The 26,677-nt window shown below is 52.0% G+C and overlaps 2 protein-coding genes across 29 annotated transcripts in view; one reads left to right on the top strand and one right to left on the bottom strand.

The window, feature by feature from the left end:
* Positions 1–972: 972 nt before the first annotated feature.
* Positions 973–26,677, bottom strand: SPI1 (Spi-1 proto-oncogene). Of its 4 annotated transcripts, none has more exons than XM_065529544.1 (6): positions 26,466–26,677; positions 23,785–23,884; positions 12,463–12,516; positions 5,975–6,162; positions 4,986–5,148; positions 973–1,659 (listed from the first exon to the last, which is right to left on the bottom strand). In XM_065529544.1, the coding sequence occupies exons 1-6, from the start codon at positions 26,508–26,510 to the stop codon at positions 1,340–1,342; spliced, it is 870 nt and encodes a 289-aa protein (XP_065385616.1). In that variant the 5' UTR covers positions 26,511–26,677; the 3' UTR covers positions 973–1,339. The 4 variants fall into 4 exon arrangements, with proteins under 4 accessions (XP_065385616.1, XP_065385617.1, XP_005578006.1 ...); XM_065529545.1 differs by having other exon boundaries at positions 23,785–23,881; XM_005577949.3 differs by lacking the exon at positions 12,463–12,516.
* SLC39A13 (solute carrier family 39 member 13) overlaps positions 1,499–26,677 on the top strand; it is a 61,541-nt gene continuing 36,362 nt past the window's right edge. For 15 of the 25 annotated variants that reach the window (XR_012423265.1, XR_012423264.1, XR_012423255.1 and 12 more), the window contains exons 1-2: positions 1,499–1,633; positions 20,825–20,944. The gene's annotated coding sequence lies outside the window, so the exon portion shown is untranslated. The remainder of the gene's footprint in view (positions 1,634–20,824; positions 20,945–26,677) is intronic. The other 10 variants (XR_012423263.1, XR_012423248.1, XM_074013728.1 and 7 more) reach the window with 1 other exon arrangement.

Raw genomic sequence — 26,677 nt, 5'->3', positions numbered from 1 at the left:
AAAAAATAAAAATAAAAATAGAATAATGAAGACACAACACCATTTTGCCTTCTCTTGTGGCCCTGAAGTAGGACTAGGGAGCTGCAGGGTTGGGCTGCAGTGAGCCCTCTGGGGGTGAGGAGGTGTGGAGGGGCATTTGCCGCTACGGTGATGACCCCAGAATCTGGGTTCCCTGAGGTCTCTGACAGCGTTGGGAAGCCTCTCACTCCCGTGCTGTCTACTGCCACTTCTTGAAGGAAAACACAGGACTCACAGGCTTCTCTGCTCAGCTCGGTCTGTTTCTCCCCTGCTGTGGCGAGGAGCTGGAAAGCAAACAGACCCTGGGGGTCCCCCCAGGGATTCACCTGGGTCTAAAGTCCTGCTAGGCGTGCAGCTCATGAGAATGCTGTGTGGCCCACAGGAGCTTTGGGGCTTAAGTCCTGTCCTTGGAATGCTGAAGAGTATCCTCTTCCACATAAGCGAAGCCTCCTATTCCATGTTGACGTGTCGGGGACAGACCTGGAGTGTGATCCAACTTGGCCACTCAGCGGCTGTGACCTTGGGGAAATAATTTGACCTCTACAAGCCTCAGTTTCCATTCTATAGAGTGATATTAGACTCCACATCTCAAGGTTGGCAGGTACTAATTGACCAGAAAATCCAATGTTGTTGCTATGGTCATCATCATCATCATCATCATCAAATGAGTTCAAACCTCATCAAGGCTTAAAACCAACAACTACCACCAGGAGTAGAGAGCTTTTAAATAGGATCTGTTCCCCTCATCACAATCGAGGACTTGTTCTTTCCACCAAACTCTAACTCCTGGTCAGGCGCCTGTGTCATTGGTCCTCATGGTCCCAGGGTCCAGCATTGGGTACAGTCCTCAGTAAACACCCGATGGACAAATGACAAAAAGAGAGACGTCGCAGCACACACGGGCCAGAAGAGGTGTACAACAAATTTTAAAAGAGACTCCGTGCTGCAAGAGGATGGATTGAGAATAACTTTACTTGTTTTCTGGGAGGAGGTTAATGGGTGGGAGGGGTGAGAGGGGAGATCTGATTTACACATGGACTTGAGATTCCCAAGGAAGTACCCCGGGTCGTCCTCAGCAAGGTTGCCCCGGTGGGGTCTGACGCCCAGGTGGCCTCCCGGGGCCGGGGCGGAGTCCTGGAGGGAGGCGAAGCGGGATGTGGAGGGGGGCTGGAGTGGGGGGAATGGGCGGGTGAGGCGAGGCCCGGCCCGCCACAGTCCTGCCTCTGGGCCCCGGGAGCGTCCTCCCTGTGTCCGGGCCGGGCGAGGGCTTAATGCTATGGCCAGCCGGGAGGCCTGGCGGGGCCCGGCGGGGGCTGCGGGCTCAGTGGGGCGGGTGGCGCCGCTCGGCCAGGCCCCCACGGCCCAGCACTTCGCCGCTGAACTGGTAGGTGAGCTTCTTCTTCACCTTCTTGACCTCTCCCGTCTTGCCGTAGTTGCGCAGCGCGCGCGCCATCTTCTGGTACGTCATCTTCTTGCGGTTGCCCTTCTGGATTCCCCAGCGGTGCGCCAGCGCCTCCTTGTGCTTGGACGAGAACTGGAAGGTGCCCTTGTCCTTGTCCACCCACCAGATGCTGTCCTTCATGTCGCCGCTGCGGAGCAGGTCCAACAGGAACTGGTACAGACGGATCTTCTTCTTGCTGCCTGCGGGGGGAGGGCCCGGTGGGAGGGGGCCCGGGGGCCCACATGGGAGCCGCCCCCACCGCCTTGCGCACACACGGGGACCCGGGGACGGGGTGGCCAGGAAGGGCAGGAGAACGCCTGCCCCAGCCCGCGCCGGGCGTGCACACACAGCGCACCCACACTCACACACACAAACAGCCTCTGGCCTACACACAACCGTTCACACACACCCACTCACACACGCACTCACACACCCCTGTGCACACACACTCGCACCCACACAATGCACCAATCGCATACACATGCTCACACACCCACATAACGCACCCACTCAGCCACACCTGCTTGCACCCATACACACCACGCCCACAGCCACTTACACACGTGTTCACACAGCGCACCTTCTCCCACTCACGCTCATGCTCACAGTGCACCCACTCACATGCTCACACCCACACACCTGCTCACACATACCCCCACTCATACCTACTCACGCACACACAATGCTCACACATGCTCACACACGCACACACAATGCACATGCTCACACAGACTCACACCCACATGCTCACACACATGCTTGTGCAATGCACCCACACCCTCACACCCGCTCACACACCTGATTGCACCCACATAACCCACCCACTTGCACATTCACACCATCTGCTCTCACACACGACACACCCACTCAAACTTGCTCACACACACCCACACAATGCACTTGCTCACACCCACACATATGCACACAAACACACCCGTTCACTAACATGCCCACACACTGGCACCCACATGACACACCCACTCGCACGCTTGCAGCCACCTGCATGCTCAAACCCACACACTACATCTGCTTACACATTCACAACCCATTCACACCCCACTCACACCCACTCATGCTCACACCTCATTCACACCCACTCACATGCACACAAACACATGCAATGCACCCACTCACATGCACACACACTCAGACCTACTCACACCCCCAGATGCACGGTCACACCCACACAATGCATCTTCTCACACTTATACACATGCCCAGTCACACCCACTCACACATACACCTCACACCAGGTCTCACACACTCATGTGCTCACACGCCTGCTCATACACCTCACACCAGGTCTCATAATCACACCTGTTTATATATGCTTGCACAAACACACACCTGCTTACACATCTCACATTGCTCACCCTCACACCTCACATTGCTAACCCTCACACACACAAGCCTCTGCTCAGCACACGCATGCTTACATACCTCACACCATTCACACACACACCTACCCACTCACACATGGTCACACCTGCCCACACCTGCTCACACACATATTTGCACACACAGACCTCACACACATCACATTACTCACCCACACACATGCCCCTGCTCACACACTTATGCTCACACACACCTCACACCATTCACTCACACACACCCACTCACACTTGCTCACATGCTCACCTGTTCATACAACTCACACTCATACCTCACACTACGTCTCTCACACACACATGCTCACACGCTCATGCTCACAGACATGCTCACACCTCATACATGCTCACACCTCACACACACCCACTCATGCTTACACGTCACACATTCACACCCACTCACATGCTCACACCTCACACATAATCACACCTCACACACATGGTCACATCTCTCAATCACACCCACTCACACACCAGCCCACACATACCCACACACACATGCTCACACCTTATATGCCCACACCTCACACATTCCTGCTCACAGGCTTGCTCACACCTCACAGTTGCTCACACATGCACTCACAATGCTCACACCAGCTCATTCACACCTCATTGACACCTGCTCACTCATATTTCACACCACTTACTTGCACCTCACTCACACCTGCTCACGCATGCACACACATTCTACTCATACCCACTTGCATGCTTACACACCTGTTCACACACAACCAGACACCCACTTGCACACTCATGCTCACACACATTCTGCTCTCACACCCACTCAGCAGCTCACACACCTGCTCACAAGCTCACATGTCACATCTGCTCACACCCATTCTCTTGTTTTTGAGACTGAGTTTTGCTCTTATTGCCTAGGCTGGAGTGCAATGGCATGATTTTGGCTCACTGCAACCTCCGCCTCCCGGGTTCAAGCAATTCTCCTGTCTCAGCCTCCCAAGTAGCTGGGATTACAGGCATTCACCACCACGCCCAGCTAATGTTCGGTTTTTTTAGTAGAGACAGGGTTTCGCCATGTTGGCCAGGCTGGTCTCAAACACCTGACTTCAGGTGATCCGCCTGCCTCAGCCTCCCAAAGTGCTGGGATTACAGGCATGAGCCACCATGCCCAGCCCACTCACACCCATTCTCACACACTCATTCATATATCTTCTGTCTCACACACACACGTTCGCACACCTACTCACATGCACACCCACTCACACACCCAGGTGCTCAAGCATGCCCTCACCCCCCACATACACCTGCTCACGCACAAGAACACACACATGCTCACACATGCTAAAACACATATCCACTCACGTACATGCACAAACCTGCTCACATATACACATACATACTCACACACCCCAGCTCACACCTTCCTGCTCACACACACCTGCTTACATACACCCTCAAACATGTTCACATCCACTCACACATCCACTGACACCTACACACTCATGCCCATTCACACACTCACTTATATCACACACATCCCTGCTTATATACACATTCACACACACACTTGCTCACACACCTGTCATACCCCCACTCACACATATCACTCACGCCTGCTCACACCCACTCACATATACCATGCTCACATCCCTGCTCACACACGCATACCCACACACTGCTGACACCCACTGACATGATCATACATGCACACCTCACACACGTGCACACAACCACTCACACACACTGAAATACATTCATATGCTGATACACACAAACATGGCCACACCCACTCTCATCCACACCAGCTCTCACATTCACCTTCTCACACACCCACTCAGCCACTTGCACACATGCACCTGCCTACATCTGTTCACACACACTCACTCTGCACACTTGCTCACACACACCCAGATCTACACACACTCATGGCACAGAGACATACACACCTGGCACACTTCATGGAGATGCCTGTATGCACTCACAGCAGATACACACACACACACACACACATAGAGACGGCCACAGACAGCCCCACAAAACACATACATTGGCAAACATGCACACACACACACGCAACTTGGCGGCATGGCTGCTGGGTCAGTTGGCCTGGCTGGGTGGGGGAGGGCACAGACACAGCCAGGGTTGGGGCCAGGGTGGAGGGCCAGATGCCCCACCTGTCTCCCCAGGCAGGAGCCCAGGCCCAGGCTCCAGGCCGTCCGCCTCGCCGTCAGACACCTCCAGTGGGGGGCTCTGCCGCTCGCCCTCCTCCTCATCTGAGCTGGGCTGGGCTGGGGACAGGGGTGGGTACTGGAGGCACATCCGGGGCAGGTAGGAGACCTGGACGGTGGGGGAAGGAGATCAGAGTCAGGAAGGGCCAGCTTACAGCTCAGAGGGGCTGGGAGGGAGGTTAGCTGGGGAGAGAAGGAGTGCAGAAGGCAGGGGACAATGGCAGGCACAGGAGACTGGAGGAAGGCCAGGGAAAAGTGGGGCCAGTTGAGGCGCTGCACATAGGGTGCAGGCTGTGGGGCGAGGGGTGCTGACATCCAGCCCACCCAGCCCTCCCAGCTGGGCCTCCTGGTTTAGGGCTGTGGGCACCGGGGAAGCGGTGGCTTGCTCCCCTCCCTGCTGAGGTGTTATGTGGGCCCACAGTGGGCTGGTGCTGGGGGCTGGTGCATTGGGTCTGGAAGGGGGTTTGATAGGTGGGGTGATGAGTGGTGGGGGGACCCTGGAGGCCAGTAGGGGTGGTAGAGGTCAGCAGAGGTCACTGATTCAGATTAAGGTCAGTAGGGAGGGTCACTGGGGAGAGGCAGGGTCAGTAGACATGTTCAGTGACTTGGTGTGGGATCCATGAGGGCAAGTGAATGGGGGTGGAAGACAGTGAGGCCCACGAGGGCTCACAACAAGGCGTTGGGGTGGGGAGGCTCGGTGAGGTGCAAGAATTATCTGGGGTCTGTCCATACTCGGGGTGAGATGAGATAAGGGGTGTGGGGTCACGAGGTCACTCGGGGGGTCAGGCAGCAGCCGTTAGGGCTCCAGCCGCCGTTGGCGCTGTGGGGCAGGAAGCCGAGTTGGGTAAGAGCCTGTGTCAGCTTCCTGTGAAGCTCCCGGGCCCCACCACAGGCCTGGCAGTCTCCTGGGGGACGGGGCAGGCGGTGGCACGCACCTGGTGGCCAAGACTGGGATGGGGTGGCACCATGGGAGTGTCGAGGACATGCATCTGCTCCAGCTCCATGTGGCGGTAGAGCTGCTGCAGCTGCGGGGGCTGCACACTCTGGAGCTCCGTGAAGTTGTTCTCGGCGAAGCTCTCGAACTCGCTGTGCACGTGGTGGGGGTGGAAGTCCCAGTAATGGTCTGTGGGGGACAGCCAGGCAGTGTGGGGTGAGCTCAGGGTTGGGCAGGGCAGGAAAAGGTTGTAATAACATTAAATAATACTGCCAGGCCATATGGGGCCTAACCATCTCATTTAACGCTCGCCACCTGCATGGTTACTCTAGGACTGCATTTTATAGATAAGGACACTGAGGCTTTGAGCGGCTATAGCATGCCCAAGGTCAAAAGCATGCAGGTCAGAGCCAGGACTCAGGGCTGAAGCAAAGCTCGTGTTCTCAGCAATTCCATCCTGATTCCCATGCAGTCACACAGACTGAGCGTCTAATCCTGGCTCTGCCGTTTACTTGCTGTGTGACCTCATGCATATGTGTGGCCTCTCTAACCTCAGTTGAGTTGCCTGTAAAATGGGGATCACAGTTATTGGGAGGATACAAATGAGTACACATTTGTAAAACACCTCGCACCAGAGCTGGCCCTCAGGGAAAGTTGATTCCCCTCCCATCGCAGTGGCTCATGCCTGTAAACCCAGCACTTTGGGAGGCCGAGATGGGCGGATCACGAGGTCAGGAGATGGAGACCATCCTGGCTAATGTGGTGAAATTCCATCTCTAGTAAAATACAAAGTATTAGCCGGGCGTGGTGGTGGGCGCCTGTAATCCCAGCTACTCAGGAGGCTGAGGCAGGAGAATCGCTTGAACCAGGAGGTGGAGGTTGCAGTGAGCCGAGATCACGCCACTGCACTCCAGCCTGGGGTGACAGAGCGAGACTCTGTCTCAAAAAAAAATAAAAAAAAGAAACCTCCCACGGGTTCCTGAGCTCCCTGGCTGCCCACAGTTTCTCTCTCTCTCACACACACACACACTCACAGCCTTGTCACATGGCCAAGGTGTGACAGCAAAGTCATAGGGCTGACATTCCTCACACACCAGAACTTGTCCAGGCACACGGTGGCCCTTCCTCTTCAAAGCCATGACCTTAGGCAGTGGCACCTGTGTTCCCGTGAAGTTCCTGGGACCTGAGACTTTCCTGGAAAACCCCCTGTGGGTCCCTTGAGAGTCTGCGGTGGAGTGGACTCAAGTCCAGAGAATAGCCCCATGCCACTGAAAGTCTTGGAACTGGGGAAGATCTTCAGCATGAGCACATTTTCCAGGAACAAAAACTGCCACACATCTGTGGGACTTCCTGGGTACAATTCGGGGTCCAAAGTGAAATGTGGTAATAAAGTGACAAGATCGGCTGTCTCATGTGGGCCAAAGAGGGAGCCTATGAGACTTCAAGTCCAGACTGTGTCTCTGGGACAAGTCCACCACCAGCCATGCGTGCGTGTGTGTGTGTACATGTGTACACAGGTGTACACGTGTCTGTCTGCTTGCCTCTCTCTTTCTCTCTCACACAAACACCTACTCACACATCCCTAATAGACAATGATGATTTTTTTTTTTTTTTTTTTTTTTTGAGAGGGAGTCTTGCTCTGTCACCCAGGCTGGAGTGCTGTGGCGTGATCTCAGCTCACTGCAAGCTCCGCCTCCCAGGTTTACGCCATTCTCCTGCCTCAGCCTCTCAAGTAGCTGGGACTACAGGCGCCCGCCACCTTGCCTGGCTAGTTTTTTGTATTTTTTTAGTAGAGACGGGGTTTCACTGTGTTAGCCAGGATGGTCTTGATCTCCTGACCTGGTGATCCACACGTCTCGGCCTCCCAAAGTGCTGGGATTACAGGCTTGAGCCACCGCACCCGGCCACAATGATGATTTTTGGTTCCGGACTGGATCTCAGAGTACTCGCTTTCTAAACCTGCTCAGTGGTGGTTTTGCAGTGTGACTGTGGACAAGACGTTTTTTTCTCCCCGAGCCTCTCATTCCCCAGTCTAAAAGTCAGAAATGCACCTGGGTAGTTACTGAGGCCCTGTCTACATGTATAATTATTTGGCCCCACAGTCCAGACAGCCCAGACTCCCACCTTTAGGAAGCCACATGGCAGAGAGGAGAGAAACGCAGAACTGGGTTCCAGTTCTGGCTCTGCCATTTACCACTGTTTGACAATGGGCAGGTCATTCTATTTCTCCAAGCCTCAGTGTCCTCATCTCTTAAATGGAGCTAACAGTTATACCCATCTCACAGGCCTGTTTTGAGAAGCAAATGACCTATTGCTTGCAAAGTGCTTAGACTAGAACTTGGCACAAAGTAAGACCTTGATAAACATTAACTTCATCATTATCATTATTATTATTAATAATAATAATAGTTTATTCTAAAGAGCCTAGATTCCCACTGAGTGAGGTTACACCTATAATCCCAGCTACTCAGGAGGCTGGAGAGGGAGGATCACTTCAGCCCAGGAGTTTGAGACCAGCCTGGGCAACATAGTGAGACCCTATCTCTACAAAAAAATTTTTTATATTTGCCAGACATGGTGGCACACACCTGTAGTCCCAGCTACTTGGGAGGCTGATACGAGAAGAGCGTTTGAGCCCAGGAGTTTGAGGCTGCAGTGAGCTATGACTGCATCACTGCCTGCAGCCTGGGTGACAGAGTGAGACCCTGTCTCTCTCTCTCTCTCTCTTTTTTTTTTCTGAGGTGATGTCTCACTCTGTTGCCCAAGCTGGAGTGCAGTGGAGGGGCTTACAAAAAAAATTTTTTTTTTTTTTTTTTTTTTTTTTTTTTTTTTTTTTTTTGAGACGGAGTCTCGCTCTGCCGCCCAGGCTGGAGTGCAGTGGCCGGATCTCAGCTCACTGCAAGCTCCGCCTCTCGGGTTCACGCCATTCTCCTGCCTCAGCCTCCCCAGTAGCTGGGACTACAGGCGCCCGCCACCTCGCCCGGCTAGTTTTTTGTATTTCTTAGTAGAGACGGGGTTTCACCGTGTCAGCCAGGATGGTCTCGATCTCCTGACCTCGTGATCCGCCCGCCTCGGCCTCCCAAAGTGCTGGGATTACAGGCTTGAGCCACCGCGCCCGGCAAAAAAATTTTTTTAACTAAAAAAAAAAAAAGAGCCTGGATTAGCACTTGAGCAAGCATAGAGCAAACGCTTTTAATACATGTTTCTTTCCTCTTGTTCTCCCTGCTCCTGGCCACCTTAGTCAATGGCCCAGAGAAATAATTTCAGGGGACCATGTTGTCACTGCAGTTGAAGCCCAAGCATGGCATTCATGAGGGCAGGGACTGGTTTTGTTCACCTCTGTATTCCCAGTGCTTAAGTAGAGTAGACACTCGACAAACATTTCCTGAATGAATGAATGAATTATTGCCTCTTTTTAAAAATAAAAATGTCTTTCTAGGCCAGGTACAGTGGCTCATGCCTGTAATCCCAGCACTTTGGGAGGCCGAGGTGGGCGGATCACATGAGGTCAGGAGTTCGAGACCAACCTGGCCAACGTGATGAAACCCCGTCTCTACTGAAAATAAAAAAATTACCTGGCCATGATGGTGGGCGCCTGTAGTCCCAGCTACTTGAGAGGCTGAGGCAGGAGAATCACTTGAACCTGGGAGGCGGAGGTTGCAGTGAGCCAAGATCACACCACTGCACTCTGTCCTGGGTGACAGAGTGAGACTCCATCCCAAAAAAATTAAAAAATCTCTTTTTAAATTGAGATGGACTCTCACTATGTTGCCTCCAGCTCCTGGGCTCAAGTAATCCTCCCACCTCAGCCTCCCAAAATGGTTTTGTTACAGACATGAGCCACCAAGCCCAGCCAAATCCTAGCCTCTTAAGAAGCCTCTCAGGCCAGGCGTGGTGACTCACGCCTGTAATCTAAGCACTTTGGGAAGCCAAGGTGGGCAGATCGCCTGAGGTCAGGAGTTCCAGACCAGCCTGGCCAACATAGCGAAAACCCGTCTCTACAAAAATACAAAAATTAGCTGGGCGTGATGGCAGGTGCCTGTAATGTCAGCTACTTAGGAGGCTGAGGGAGCAGAATCCCTTGAACCAAGGGAGGCAGAGGTTGTGGTGAGCCGAGATCACGCCATTGCACTCCAGCCTGGGCAACAGAGCAAGACTCGGTCTCAAAAAAAAAAAAAAAAACCTCTGAGACTCTCCTCTGCAAAATTATCTAAACCTGAAGCGAAAACAAAACAAAACTTAATTTGCATTTTCATCTTGCAGTGAGCTAACAAGATCCTGAAACTCTCCTCGCTGTGGGAGAGTTTGCTCTGCTCTTTAGTGCGGAGGCTGTCCTGGGGCTCTGGGATTTGGTGAGAGGATTCCTCTCCAGTTGTTGATCCCTGCTTCAGCCTCACTCCTGGTTCTGCCCATTTTTGCCTTCCTCTGCCCAAGTTGGAGTGCCCTGGCATAATGCCGTATGGATCCTGCCTATCAAACCCCCATGCCCGAACCCACTCCCACTCCAGGGCTGGAGGCACCCTGAGTGCATGCACTCCATAGGTATGGGGTAAGAGGCACCCGACTGCTCTGTTTTCCTCCCCACCCCCACCTCTGTTCTAGCTCCACTTTAGACCTATGACCTCGCTGTGGTGGTCCCAGTCTGAGGCCAGCATTTCCCAAAGCTGGTCTCAGTTCACCTTCATCGGTCACTTGGAGAGGCTGGAAAAGCCTGTAAATGTGGGGTCCTGCTGGAGACCCACTGAAGCAGAAGCACTAAGGGGAGCTAGGAATCTGCATCTAAAACCACCCAAGGAAGTTTTGTGCTCACGAAAACTCTGGAATTCCACCCGGGGTCTCCTGAAGGCTGCAACAGAGACTCCCGAACTACAATTAAGGTTTCAGAAGGTCCAATGGCTACCTCGCCTTTACCCATGATTTAGTGCTCAGGCAATTATGTAATAAATACTGTCTGGTAGGCAGAACTATTCCAAATATGGAGCCCTCTGTGAGAACACAATACAAGGAATCCTTCCTAGTGCAGAGGTCAGCACTCCTGGGCTCTTCAGACCTCATTTCCGGATGACTCTTCGAGAACAAATTGCTTTATTTCTTTGTGTCCCTTCACTGGGCCACCCAGACCACACATTCGGGAGTCACCCACATGCCCCCTTAGCGTGACTCTCAGCTCCTAGAAAGAATATAATGTCATTTGCATAACATTTGGACATGGCTCCAGACCCTCACTTCTACAGATTGATAGGCACCCAACACGCAGTAGATATCAATCCCATTTGATCAAATGATCAACAAAAGTTAGCTTTTAATGTATTTTTTATACACCAGACACTGTGCTAAGTGTTCAATCCACATTATCTCATTTAATCCTAACCCTAGCTCTCAGGAAGTGGCCACTACAGTATAATCTGTCTTTTGCGTGGAAGGAATCTATGTCTCAGAGAAGTTAAGTCCTTTGAAGCAGATATTGATAGAATTAGGACCCAAACCCACCTGTATCTGACCCCAAGGACTGAAATCTTACCACTACACCATATCACCGCTGAGAAACAAGATGATTAATGAAAAATTTAAGTAAGACCTGTGGTGACGCCGAGAGATTTTTTATTTTGTATTTTTGAGATGGAGTCTCACTCTGTCACCCAGACTGGAGTGCAGTGGCACCATTTTGGCTCACTGCAACCTCTGCCTCCTGGGTTCAAGTGATTCTCCTGCCTCAGCCTCCCAAGTAGCTGCAACTATAGGCGCATGCCACCCGGCCCGACTAATTTTTGTATTTTCAGTAGAAATGGGGTTTCACCATGTTGGCCAGGCCAGTCTCAAACTCCTGACCTTGTGATCTGCCTGCCTTGGCCTTCCAAAGTGCTGGGATTACAGGCATGAGCCACTGTGCCCAGCCAACACTGAGAGATTTTAATGGCTACTTTTATCCACCATCATTACCCATCACCTGTCATTCTTCATCCAACCTACATCCATCTATGATTCCCCCATCGTCCACCCATCCTTCATCCATCCATTCATCATGGAACCATTATCCATCCAGCTATCATCCAGCCAGCCAGAAATGACCCAGTCATCTTTATCTCTCATTTCCTCGCTCTAAACCAGTTCTCAATCTGGGGCCAAAGTCCTACCCACACATCCCTAGTCTTACTCAGTTTTTTGGTGTCACTAACACCTGTACGTCATGAGTATAAAAATAAAATCATATTCAAAACAACCCCACAAAAAATGTCAAGCCTTAAGTGTCATTCAGCTGACCTTATCTCCTCAGAACAGAACCTCCAGCCTGAAGCCCTGGGCTCTTCCCAGGGGAACAAAAGTGTGATCAAAACAGAGAAGAAAGATGAGGAATCAAGAAAGGAGGGGCCAAGAAAAAAACCTTCTCAGAAGATCATAGACCACTAGACTAGGGCTCCCGAAGCCCAGCCTCTCCTGAAAATTATTCAGACATAGAAACAGGCTCAGAGGTCGAGGCAGGTGGATTACCTGACGTCAGAAGTTCGAGACCAGGCTGGCCAACATGGTGAAACCCTGTCTCCACTAAAAATAGAAAAAAATTAGCTGGACGTGGTGGCAGGTGCCTGTAATCCCAGCTACTCGGGAGGCTGAGTCAGGAGAATCGCTTGAACCCAGGAGTCGGAGGTTGCAGTGAGCCAAGATCGCACCATTGCACTCCAGCCTGGATGACAAGAGTGGAACGCTGTCTCAAAAAAGAAAAAAGAAAAAAGAAAGAAACAGGCTCAGAGAATAGACAACTGAAGGTTTCATGGCACTTATTACTCTCTACCTTGGATTCTAATTATTAGAGTTTTAATTCTTTCCCTTGTTACAAAGATGGATCTTGTAGAACCTGTGTTTTATTCATTCCACAGCATCCAGCAATGTGCCTGGCATATTGCCTATTAGACAGATAGGCTGGTGCAAGATGGAGGGCTTGGTAGGTAGAGGGAGGGCTTGGTAGGTAGAGGGAAGGACAGTTGGAAAGATGGCTAAGTGGATGATTAGATGGGTGTGTGAATAAATTAATGAATGGGTAGATAGATAGTGCTATGAAAGGATGAAGAAGTATATGGAAATTGGATGGATGGATGGATGGATGGATAGAATTCACATTTTGGAACTCTTTTCTTCATCAATCCTATTGTAGGCCAGGCATGGTGGCTCACGCTTGTAATCCCAGCACTTTGGGAGGCCGAGGTGGGTGGATCATTTGAGGTCAGGAGTTCGAGACCAGCCTGGCCAACATGGTGAAACCTCATCTCCACTAGAAATACAAAAAGTAGCCAGGCGTGGTGGTGTGCACCTGTAATCCCAGCTACTTGGGAGGCTAAGGCAGGAGAATCACTTGAGCCTGGGAGGTGGAGGTTGCAGTGAGCCAAGATCACACCACTGCACTCCAGTCTGGGCAAGAGTGAGACCCTGCCTCAAAAAAAAAAAAAAAAAAAATCCTATCGTAGATAGCAAATTCCACCATACTCATTAGGATAGCTACTAGTTAAAAAGAAAAAAAAAGAAAAAAGAAAGAAAATAACAAGTGTTGGTGAAAGTGCAGAAAAATTAGGATACTTGTATACTGTTGCAAATGTAAAATGATGCAGCCACTATGGGAAATAGATGATGGTTTAATTTCTTTTTTTTTTTTTTTTTTTTTGAGACAGAGTCTTGCTCTCACCCAGGCTGGAGTGCAGTTGGGCAATCTCGGCTCACTGCAAGCTCTGCCTGCCGAGTTCACGCCATTCTCCTACCTCAGCCTCCCGAGTAGCTGGGACTACAGGCACCCGCCACCACGCCTAGCTAATTTTTTGTATTTTTAGTAGAGATGGGGTTTCACTGTATTAGCCAGGATGGTCTCGATCTATTGACCTCGTGATCCGCCTGCCTCGGCCTCCCAAAGTGCTGGGATTACAGGTGTGAGCCACCGCGCCTGGCCGATGATTTAATTTTTAATAAAACTAAAAATAGGCCGGGCGTGGTGGCTCACGCCTGTATTCCCAGCACTTTGGGAGGCCGAGACGGGCAGACTGCCTGAGGTCACAAGTTCGAGACCAGCCTGGTCAACATGGTGAAACCCTGTCTCTACTAAAAATACAAAAATTACCCAGGCATGGTGGTGGACACCTGTAATCCCAGCTACTCAGGATTCTGAGACAGAAGAATCACTTGAACCTGGGAGGCAGAGGTTACAGTAAGTTGAGATCACGCCACTGTACTCCAGCCTGGGTGACAGGGTGAGACTCCGTCTCAAAAAAATAAAAATAAAAATAGAATTAGCATATGATCTAGCAATCCTACTTCTGAGTATATATCCAAAAAAACTGAAAACAGGGTCTTTCCACACCCTTCTTCATAGCAGCTTTCTTCACAATAGCCAAACGGCAGAAGCACCCCAAGTGTGGGATGGCTGGGTACACAAAATGTGGTGCACGCATGCAATGGAATATGATTCAACCTTAAAGATGAAGGAAGGCCGGGCGCGGTGGCTCACGCCTGTAATTCCAGCACTTTGGGAGGCCGAGGCAGGTGGATCACGAGGTCAGGAGTTCAAGACCAGCCTGGCCAAGATGGTGAAACCCTGTCTCCACTAAAAATACAAAAAAATTAGCCAGGTGTGGTGGCACGCGCCTGTAATCCCAGCTACTCAGGAGGCTGAGGCAGGAGAATGGCATGAACCCGGGAGGCAGAGCTTGCAGTGAGCCGAGATCACGTCACTGCACTCCAGCCTGGGCAACAGAGCGAGACTCCATCTCAAAAAATAAAATAAAATAAAATAAAAAGATGAAGGAAATGCTGACACGTGCTACACCATGGGTAAATGGGTAAACCTTGAGAACGTTATGCTAAATGAAGGCATAAAAGAACAAATACTGTATGATTCCACTCATGTGGGGTACCTAGAATAGTCAAATTCATAGAGACAGAAAGTGGAATGGTAGCTGCCAGAGGCTGGGGGGAGGGAAAATGAGGAGTTGTTGTTTATTGAATACAGAGTCTCTGTTTTGCAAGTTGAATTATAGAGATGGATGGTGATGTAACGTGAATATATTTAATATCATAGAACTATACACTTAAAATGTAAAGAAATGGTTAAGATGGTAAAAAAAAAAAAAAAGTGGTTAATGTTATGTGTATTTTACCACAATTTAAAAGTAATAGGCTGGGCACGGTGGCTTATTCCTGTAATCCCAGCACTTTGGGAGGCTGAGCCAGGTGGATCACCTGAGGTCAGGAGTTCAAGACCAGCCTGGTCAACATGGTGAAACCCGTCTCTACTAAAAATACACACAAAAGAAATTAGCCAGGTGTGGTGGTGCATGCCTGTAATCCCAGCTACTCAGGAGGCTGAGGCATAAGAATCACTTGATCCCAGGAGGCAGAGGTTGCAGTGAGCTGAGATCACTCCACTGCACTCCTACCTGGGTGACAGAGTGAGACTCTGTCTCAAAAAAGCAAAGAAATAAACAAAAAGTAATAAACAATAGCAAATCCTGTGAGCCCTTCAAAATCTATCTTGAATCTGTCCCCCCCTTTCTGTCTCTGTTGCCTTGTCCAGGTCACAAGCATCTCTTTCCTGGATTATTCCAATAGTTTCCTCAATGTTCTTTTTTCCAGCTCCTATTCTCGCCTCCTTTCCATCTGCTCTCCACCCAGAGTGACCTTTTAAAAAGCTTATTCAGTTGAACCATGAGGCATTGGGAGAAGATACTAAAAACTTCCAGAGAAAGAAAACAAAAGAGAGAGAGAGAAAGAAAAAAAAAAAAGCAAATGAAACAAACAAAAAGCTAGGTTAATTATGAAAGAAATTTAAAAGAATATGGAGTGGCATCAGACTTCATAGGAAAAACTCTAGTAACCAGAAGACAGTAGAAAAATGCTTTCAAATTTTGAAGGGAAAAAATTATTTTCAACCTAGATTTCCATACACAGCCAAACTGTGATTAATCAAGTGACAGCATAGAATAAAAGACATGAGGCAAAACACAAAATAAAACCATCACCACCACAACAAAAACCTCACCTCCCACACACCCTTTCTTAGGAGGCAACCATGATAACAAATCTGTACAAAACATTTGCTATTTCCAGGCACTGTTCTAAGCACTTGACATACAGTAGCTCGTTCAGTCCTTACAGCAGTCCTGTGAAGTTGGTGTTGTTATGAAGAAGTTGAGGCACAGAGAGGTTGGAGATCTTGCCCATGGTCCCCCGGATAGCAATGGAGGAGATGGGGGATGAGTTTCAGCAGCCTGGTTTCAGAAGAAGGGTTCTTATCTCCTTGCTACATTGCCCCTCAGAAATATGGGGGTGAGGCCCGGGCACAGTGACTCATGCCTGTAATCCCAGCACTTTGGGAGACTGAGGCCAGCAGATCGCCTGAAGTCAGGAGTTCGAGACCAGCCTGGCCAACATGGTGAAACCCCGTGTCTAAAAATATAAAAATTAACCGGGCATGGTGGCACACGCCTGTAATCCCAGCTACCTGGGAGGCTGAGGCAGGAGAATCGCTGGAACCCGGGAGACAGAGGCTGCTGTGAGCCGAGATCGTACCACTGCACTCCAGCCTGGGCAACACAGAGAGACACCATCTCAAAAAAAAAAAAAAAAAGTCTGGGCGCAGTGGCTCATGCCTGTAATCCCAGCACTTTGGGAGGCCGAGGCAGGCAGATCACTAGGTCAGGAGTTCAAGACCAGCCTGGCCAACATGGTGAAACCCCATCTCTACTAAAAATACAAAAATTAGCTGGGCGTGGTGGTGGGGGCCTGTAATCCCAGCTACTTGGGAGGCTGAGGCAGGAGAATCGCTTGAACCCAGGAGGCTGAGGCTGCAGTGAGCAGAGATTGCACCACTGTGCTCCAGCCTGGGCAATAGAGCGAGACTCTGTCTCATTAAAAAAAAAAAAAAAAAAAAAAGGAAAGAAAAAGAAATATGGGGATGAGAAAGTACAGGTAAAGAAAGGAAGAAAGGACGCCGTGTGGCTCAGCTGAGTAATAGCCACACAGTCATAACAATGGAAAATTCAAATACTGATTTAACAAATATTACCATACACAGTAATGAATTGGGGATGTGTGGGAAAATGTGAGTGTGTGTTGTGAATGACTAAAGTTGAATTCTGATTGTATAAGTAAATAAAATATATCTCAAACTGAAAAATCAAGCTGTTTTGAAAAATCAGGCTGCCTGACACTCAATAATAAGTATAATAATAATAATAAGGCGCTCAATAAATGTTTGCCAATAAGTAATGCTCTAAGTCTCTATTCCACATCTTCATTTGTACGTTTACATAGCACTCGAATAGAAAGACTGGAGACCGGGCACGGTGGCTCACGCCTGTAATCCCAGCACTTTGGGAGGCCGAGGCGGGCGGATCACAAGGTCAGGAGATCGAGACCATCCTGGCTAACACGGTGAAACCCCGTCTCTACTAAAAATGTAAAAAATTAGCCGGGCGTGGTGGCACTTGGCTGTAGTTCCAGCTACTCAGGAGGCTGAGGCAGGAGAATTGCTTGAACCCAGGAGGTGGAGGTTGCAGTGAGCTGAGATCTCACCACTGCAATCCAGCCTGGGCAACAGAGTGAGACTCCATCTCAAAAAAAAAAAGAAAAAAGAAAGACAGACTGGAAAAATAGCTTTTATCAATCTCTGATATGCTACATATGTCATGGAGAAATGCAGACTGGCATGATATGAAATTCCATTTTTGAATGAATAAAATATACATGAGTACGTATATATACTTACCAACACTTAGGATTGTATATGCACAATAAAACGTCTGTAAGGATTAACTAAGGTTCTATCAGTGGGAAATGGCATTGAAAAGAGGAGGATGTGTTACTTGATATGCTGTTGTATGTTTTAAGTTTTTGCAGTTAGTATTTGTTACTTTAATAATTAAAAATTAGGCTGGATGTGGTGGCTCACATTTGTAATCTCAGCACTTTGGGAGGCCGATGCGGGAGGATTGCCTGAGCCCAGGAGTTCGAGCCCAGCCTGGGCAACATGGTGAAACCCCATCTCTATAAAAAATACAAAAAAATTAGCCAGGCATGGTGGCACAAACCTGTAGTCCCAGCTAGATGGGGGCCTGAGGCAGGAGAACTGCTTGAACCCCATAGGTAGAGGCTGCAGTGAGCCAAGATTGCACCACTGCACTCCAGCTTGGGTGAAAAAGTGAGACTCTGCCTTTTTTTTTAATTTTCGAGAGGAAGTCTCACTCTGTTGCCCAGGCTGGAGTGCGGTGGTGCGATCTTGGCTTACTGCAACCTCTGCCTCCCAGGTTCGAGTGATTCTCGTGCCTCAGCCTCCTGAGTAGCTGGGACTACAGGCAAGTGCCACCACGCCCAGCTAATTTTTGTATTTTTAGTAAAGACAGAGTTTCATCATGTTGGCCAGGTTGGTCTCAAACTCCTGACCTCAGGTGATCCACCCTTCTCAGGTGTTCCACCCTCCCAAAATGCTAAGATTACAGGCGTGAGCCACTGCGCCTGGCCTAATTTTTTTATTTTTAGTAGAGATGGGGTTTCACCATGTTGGCTGGGCTGGTCTTGAACTCCTGACCTCAAGTGATCCACCTGTCTCAGCATCTCAAAGTGCTGGGATTACAGGTGTGAGCCACCGTGCCTGGCTGAGACACTGTCCCAGCCTCCTGAGGACTACAGGCGCCTGTCACCAAGCCCGGCTAATTTTTTTTGTATTTTTAGTAGAGATGGGGTTTTTTTTTTGTTTTTTTGTTTTTTTTTGAGACGGAGTCTCGCTGTGTCGCCCAGGCTGGAGTACAGTGGCCGGATCTCAGCTCACCGCAAGCCCCACCTCCCGGGTTTACGCCATTCTCCTGCCTCAGCCTCCCGAGTAGCTGGGACTACAGGCGCCCGCCACCTCGCCCAGCTAGTTTTTTGTATTTTTTAGTAGAGACGGGGTTTCACCGTGTTAGCCAGGATGGTCTCGATCTCCTGACCTCGTGATCCGCCCGTCTCGGCCTCCCAAAGTGCTGGGATTACAGGCTTGAGCCACCGCGCCCGGCCGAGATGGGGTTTCACTGTGTTAGCCAGGATGGTCTCAATCTCCTGACCTCATGATCTGCCCACCTCGGCCTCCCAAAGTGCTGGGATTACAGGTGTGAGCTACAGTGCCCAGCCAGGAGAATAACTTGAACCCAGGAGGCAGAAGTTGCAGTGAGCCGAGATTGCGTCACTGCGCTCCAGCCTGGGTGACAGAGCGAGACTCCATCTGAAAAAAATAAATAAAACCCCCAAAATATGTAAAAATAAAAATTAGAAGATTTTGCCCAGGCGCAGTGGCTCACATGTGTAATTCTAGCACTTTGGGAGGCCAAGGTGGGTAGATCGCTTGAGCCTAGGTTCAAGACCAGCCTGGGCAACATAGCGAAACCCCATCTCTACAAAAGATACAAAAAATAGCTGAGCATGGTGGCAGGTGCCTGTAGTCCCAGTGAATCGGAAGGCTGAGGTGAGAGTGAGACTCTATCTCAAAAAAAAAAAAAAAAAAAAAAAAGGCCAAGCATGGTGGCTCATGCCTGTAATCCAGCACTTTGGGAAGCCAAGGCGGGAGGATCACCTGAGCTCAGGAGTTTGAGACCAGCCTGGCCAACATGGTGAAACGCCGTCTCTACTAAAAAAATACAAAATTAGCTTGGCATGGTGGTGCACACCTGTAATCCCAGCTACTCAGGAGGCTGAGGCAGGAGAATCGCTTGAACCTGGGAGCCAGAGGTTGCAGTGAGCCAAGATCGCACTACTGCACTCCAGCCTGGGCAACAAGAGCGAAATTCCGTCTCAAAAAAAAAAAAAAATTGTAAACGTATTTAAATTTTCAGCACACACACATACACAAAAGGTTATTCAGATCATGATCATGTCATTTCCCAGCTCAGAACTCTCCAGTGGCTTCCCATTGTGTGTATGATAAAATACAAACGCCTGCCATGGCCTTCGAGCCCTGCGTGAGCCACTGACCCCTTTGGCTTCCCTTTCTGTCCCCTGCCCTGTGCTCACTGGCCTCTCTGGTCCTCTGTCAGGGTCCTTTCTGCCTTTGCACTTTCTGTTGCCTTGACCTTGGATACCTCTCCCCTACCTACGGTCACATATGAATTACGAGTTCCTTCTCTTAGCTCAGCTGCCACCTCAAAGGCCTTCCCTGACCACTCAAATGAAAGCAGCCCCCCATGTAGACAATCTGCACTACATCTGTGGAAAACAGTCTGTTTGTTTGATTCTTTGTTGTTTTTGAGCTGGAGTCTCGCTTTGTCTGTCACCAGGCTGGAGTTCAGTGGCGTGATCTTGGCTCACTGCAACCTCCACCTCCTGGGTTCAAGCGATTCTCCTGCCTCAGCCTCCTGAGTAGCTGGGAGTATAGGTGGGCACCACCGCCTGTATTTTTAGTAGAGACCAGGTTTCACCATGTTACCCAGGGTAGTCTTGATCTCTTGACCTCGTGATCCACCCACCTCGGCCACCCAAAATGCTAGCATTACAGGCATGAGCCACTGTGCCCAGCCTGTTTGTCTGATTCTTTATGTCCCCGTCCCCTCGCTGGAGGGTGAGCTCTGTGAGAGCAGTGGCTGTGTCTGGGTGCTCACCATGGACTTCCCAGAGCCTACAGCAGTGTCTGGTACATGGCATATACTCAGAGACTATTTAATGGATGGAATAGGGAGGAAAAGTGGACCAGATGGGAAGCGGCTGGCAGGATGGACGAGTAGGTGGGTGGATGGGAGGGTGAGTGCATGGATGTGGGGGTGGGTGGCAGGTTGGCTGCCCCCTGGGTCAGTAGAAAACAACCCAGTTGGTCTCTCACAGAGCCCTCTGTGCTTCTCCTACTCCCCAGCCGCTTTGTCCCTCCTGCCTTGGGGGATGCAGTGAAGCTAGCACAGGCCTTGTCCTCTGCACATTACCGTACCTCACAGATTACGTGCCTTACCTCGCTGAATCATCACAGCTCTAGGAGGTAAGTGTTTTCATGCTCTCAGTTTTATAAATGGGGAAACAGGGGCTCAGAGAGGTTATGTTACTTGCCCCAAGTTTTCACAGCTGGTGAGTGATGGAGTCAGGGCTGGGTCAAAACTTTTTCACTAAGCTTTGGTAGCTAAAAATGTGGACAAAGAGGATGTGCAGGAATTGACAGAAGTGTGTGGGGGTCTCTATGGTTGAGTCTTCAGACAATACCTTCCAGCGGGTATAGAAAGGGACAGCCCGGCTGGGCGCGGTGGCTAACACCTGTAATCCCAGCACTTTGGGAGGCCGAGGCAGGTGGATCACCAGGTCAGGAGTTCGAGACCAGCCTGGCCAACATTGTGAAACCTTGTCTCTACTAAAAATACAAAAAATTAGCTGGGCGTGGTAGAAGGCGCCTGTAATCCTAGCCACTTGGGAGGCTGAGGCAGGAGAATCATTTGAATCCAGGAGGCAGAGGTTGCAGTGAGCCAAGATCATGACACTGCACACCAGCCCGGGCGACAGTATAAGACTCCATCTCAAAAAAAAAAAAAAAAAAAAAGGGACAGGCCAGGCGCGGTGGTTCACACCTGTAATCCCAGCACTTTGGGAGGCCGAGGCAAGTGGATCACTTGAGGTCAGGAGTTTGAGAGCAGCCTGGCCAACATGGTGAAACCTTGTCTCTACTAAAAATACAAAAATTAGCCAGGCATTGTAGTGCACGCTTGTAATCCTAGCTACTTGAGACGTTGAGGCAAGAGAATTGCTTGCACCCAGGAGGCAGAGGTTTCAATGAGCCAAGATGGGGCCACTGCACTCCAGCCTGGGCAACAGAGCAAGACTGTCTCAAAAAAAAAAAAGAAAGGGACAGCCCAAATGCCCTGATTGGCAATGATTAACAGTGGGACAGGGCCAGGGCCAAGGATACCTGGGAACACCGGTGGAGTTTCTGGAGGAATTGGGGGTTCATGACCAAAACGGGGTGCCCAGGCATCCAATCAGGAGTCATTCCTAGAGCCCCACCCCAGATATAAGGAACCTGCTTGGGCCCTGAACCAGGAAAACACATGATTTATCTAAAGCGCTCACTCCATCAGGCCCAGCCCCAGGCTCACTGGTTTCCAGCTATGTGGGCAGCGCCCTCATATTACAGGAAGGAAAACTGAGGCTGCAAAAAGCCCAAAGGAAATGCACCCAAGCCCAGTGAACTGAAGAGGGATTGGGGCCAGGGAGAATGCGTCCTTGATGGAGGAGGCTGGGCAGCACTGTTTGTGGGGACCTGAGCCACCAGGGGGCGCCTGTCCTGGGGCCCAGCAGGACCTCCTGGAGTCCTGGAACTGCTTGGGGAGGTGGGTGCGCGGTCTGTGAGTCCAGCAGACCCGGCTCTTCACCCTGGTGGGGAGAGCTGGGGATGGAGTTGGAGGAGGGGGACTTTCTCTCTACATTGCCTGGGTTTTCCACCGAGAGGATGTGTTTTTTATATAATTACAAATAAGCTTGAAGGAATTAAAAAGGATATTTTAAAGGCTTTCTAGACCTGAAAGATTCTAAAAGATGCCTGTGCGTTCTCAGCTATGGTCTGGAGGCATATCCGCCTACCCCCGGGATATGGCTTCCAGCCTGAGTTCCAGATGAATCTGGGGCCCTAAATGTGAACCAGGCACATGTGGATCCCTAGCTGGGCCCATCAGGTTGAGACTGCCACAGGTGTATCTGCAGAATGGAGCTACAGGCATGACTGGCCGCAGGGGTGACCTTCAGGAGTGACACCTTCCTAGGCTGTGGGCCTCTGCCCTCTGAGGTGCAGACACCCCAGTTGCTGGTCTGCCCAGGTCCCAGACGCCCTGAGGAATCCCCACAGTGACGACTCACTCACTGACTGGGCCGCCTCACTTTGGGTCAGAGATGTCCACATCAATAAGCCAAGATCCACTTCGGGCAACCTCCCACAGCCCGCTGCTCAGGTCCCAGGCACCTAATGCCTCTCTCCCATCCCCTGAATTTGCTCCAGGACGGAGGCTGGGCTAGGGGGTGAACAGTCAGACCCAGAAGGACTGGACAGACAGAAGGACCCCCGGCCCAGGCCTCTTCCTCCCACCTCAGCAAACTGGGGGCCTTGGCCTCTGCTGAACAAGAGGTCCCCATAGGGTTTCCTTTGGTCCAGCAGTTCCCACTTATGGGTGATTTTGCCTCCCGGGGGGGATCTGCCAATGGGTGGAGACATTTTTGGTTGTCATGATTGGCCGTGCCCCTGGCATGCGGTAGGTAAAAGCAAGGATGCCACTAAGCTTCCCACGGTGCCCGGGACAGCCCACCCTGGAATCATCCCACCCAAAAGTCAACAGTGCCACGGTTAGGAAACCCTGCCAACCACACATGGCAGGGAGTGTGGGTGTGCCGGTGGGAGTTTGGGACAAAGAGTGACGAGAACAGAGAGGAGGAGGTGCGAGAACAGAGAGGAGGAGGTGGGTAGTTAGGCAGGGGCAGAAGACAAAGCACAGGACCTGGAGCGGACAGACCTGGGTCCCACCCAGCAGCCGTGTGACCTTGTGCAAGTCTCCTAGCACCCTAAGCCGGTTTCCTTGTGTATAAGAAAGACCACAAGGACAGAACCAACAGATAATCATAGAAGAAATGAACCCTGCGCCTTGACACACTGCAGAGGCTCCATAATGAAGGTTCAGGTGCGGGGGTGCAGCAAGGATGCCGCGGTTCACTTCCCCTGAGAGCAAACTGGATCTGATTCTCAGAATTCCAAAGAGGTCCTGGGAATCATTTCTTCTTTTTCTCTCTCCAGACCCCAGGAGCCCAGGCTGGGCCAGGGGGTGGGGGCGTGGCAGGCCCCGTACTCACCGCTGTGACTCTCCCCATCACTGCTGAGATAGGGGTAATACTCGTGCGTTTGGCGTTGGTACAGGTCCGTGTCATAGGGCACCAGGTCTTCCGATGGCTGCTGAGAGAGGAGGTGTCAGGGCCTGCACTGTGTGGGGGGACCCCAACCAGGCCTGCAGCACCCCCGCATGCTGGGTCCCCACCACCTTCCTTGGCTCAATGACTGCGTTGGGCCTACAGTCCTCCCTCTGCCTAGAATTGGGACAGAGAGTGGGGCAGGGGACCCGGGAGGCCTGAAAAGGGGTGACAGGGACCTTGGGGGTCAGATGTCAGAAGAGGACCAGGGTCCCCCCCTGCTGGGCTACTCCCCATAGCCACCTCATGCTCACACTCACACTCATGCCTGTGTGCCCCCATCCTCATCCCACACCCCTCTTCTGGTCACACTGATGCACATGTCCACACGATCCCTGTGACACCCTCACACTCATAATCCCACATGTGGACTCACTCTCATAGCCCCTACCCACCCCGATGCAGGCGCCTGTACACTGTTCCTCTCACACACATCTTCACACCCACCCAGAAGTCACCCACCTCACAGAGATATTGTACACTCAGCTCATGCGCACACGCAGTCTCCTTGACACTCACATGACACCACGTTCCAGCCATCAACACACACACTCACACCCCCAGAGCCACTCACATTCCACCCGCACACTCACCTGCACAGCACACACTCGCCTGCCCAGTCCCACTGTCACAACCTATGCCTCTCACACAGCCTGGGCAAGAGTGGCACCACAATGACCGTCCACATGATGGTTGGTGCAGGGGTCACCGGGGCAGGCTTGGGGGCCGAGGGCATGGAGGGCCTTGATCCCCTCACTCTCCCTCCTGAGTCCTCCCTAACCTCCTCCTTCCCTCCTCACCGCCACCCCCACCCTGTCTCCTTTGCTTCCTCCTCCCCCTCCTCACTACCCTCTGTCCTCCTTTTCTTCCCCCTCCTCCCTGTCCTCCTCCTTTCCTCCTCCTCTTCCTCCCCCCCTTCCTCCCTCCTCCCTGTCCTCCTCCCCCTACTGGCACAGACACAGGGCCGTGCACACCCAGGAGCCTTCCCAACAGTCGTCAGCCCTCCCCGCCCCCACAGTGTGTGGCCCAGGATTGCACAACAGTCACTGTGGCCCTCAGGGCTGGGCTTGGGGGACTGGGGCTGCCTTGGGAGCCCACCCTACCAGGAGACACTCAGAGTGACCCTGGAGCTTGCAGAGAGGGCTGGGGGGCCTAGGGACGGCCCAAGGAGCTCTGCCACCCGTTCAGCTCCACCTGGAGTTCAGGATTGAGAGGTCAGGGGTCAGAGACAGTGGGCCTGTGGCTTTCTTGAGGCAGAATTGGCTCTTCCTGAGACAACCTCCATCACCCTCTGCCTGCGCCGCCCCCTTCGTGGTCCCAGGTGGGAAGGGGTGTCAGGGTGTGGATGCCACAGCGGGCTGGCTGGTCCTGCCTGGTCCTGCCTGTGTCTGGCCAAGTGAGGAGGCCAGGAGCCCAGCACTGAGCCTGCCCCTCTGGGTTTCCAGGTAGTGGAGCCTCGATGCAGGATGTCAGCCTGACTCTGGTCGGATTGGTGTGATGTCAGGCCTGGGGTGACTCCCAGCCTCCTGGGGTGGCTCTGAGCTGGGGCACGGTGGGGGAAGGGAGCTGCCTCTAGGCCAGGAAAGTGGAGTCAGGAGGGCATCCTGCCAAGCCCTTCCCGGCTCCCCTCAAGCCTCCCTACTCCTGAGAGGTCATGGGGTGGGAAAAGGGAGAAGGGTCCTCTCAGAGGGACCCTGGTCTGATACCTGCCTCAGGCTGCAACTGTCACTGAGAGTGAGGAGCAGTGGCGATCTGCTTCTCTTCTCAGGGTCCCCTGGGGTTCCCACTTTTTCACCCCCAAGATCCAGTCCCTGTCCTTGTCCCAGCCTCAGCCCCCATTCAAACTTGTCACATGCTCACCCCAGGTCCCACCCAGCCCCAATCTCAGTCCTGACCTTGTCCCAGCCCTGTCCCCTGCCGCGCCTCTCCCTGAACTCCAGCCCTGGGGCCAGCCTCAACTGCACTGTCTCAGCTCCACTCCTGGCTCCTTTCCAGCACCGGCCCCTGTCTCCTGTGGGTCCCCCTGTGGGCCTATGGCCCCGACCCTTTGGTCAACAATCATGTCCTCTGTGCCAGGCCCCAGACTGGGTGTTGGGGACCCAGAGTTCCATCAGCCTCGGTGTCCAGGAGCCCCAAGGCCATGGGCCAAGGCTTCTGCCTGTTGCCTCCTGCCTTCAGCCCCTTCCTGTCCAGGGGATCGGCCTCCTCCAAGCCAGTCCCCCCATCTCTCTCCTCTACCTCTCTACCACTGCCCTCACCATCCTCAGCCCAGCACCCTCCCCAGGAGCCCCGGCCTCCGCCTGCCACCCAAGCCCTGTCTATAAATAACTGTTCAGGCCCCACCGATCACAGCCCCACCATGGGCCCGGCCTCAGCCCGCCAGGGCATGCTCCGAGGAAGCCAGTGGCCCCCGCGCTGGGTCTCAGGCCAGGAGTTCCAGGGAGGAAACCCTGACTTCCCACTGATAGCAAGCCAGGAGGGCAGCGGGTGGGCTGGCGGGTTCATGGGCAGGCAGGCAGGCGTCCGAGGGCCACGGGTTGGGCTGGTGGAGGAGTCCCAGTACTCACAGGGGGGACGAGGGGAAACCCTTCCATTTTGCACGCCTGTAACATCCAGCCGGGCTCCGAGTCGGTCAGATCCCCTGCCTCGGTGGGGGCCAATGCAGAGCCCCTCAGGATGGGGTGCCCCGTCGGGGGCTGGACGGTCGTGGGGCGGGTGCAGGGCTCAGGCCTGCCCCCTGAGCTACAGGAGCCCTGCGTGAGCCCCCTCCCTTGACATT

The sequence above is a fragment of the Macaca fascicularis genome, chromosome 14 (genome assembly GCF_037993035.2).
Source record: "Macaca fascicularis isolate 582-1 chromosome 14, T2T-MFA8v1.1".
NCBI lineage: Eukaryota > Metazoa > Chordata > Mammalia > Primates > Cercopithecidae > Macaca > Macaca fascicularis.
The sequence above is the reverse complement of the archived record's forward strand: the minus strand, read 5'-3'. Positions and strand labels throughout refer to the sequence as shown.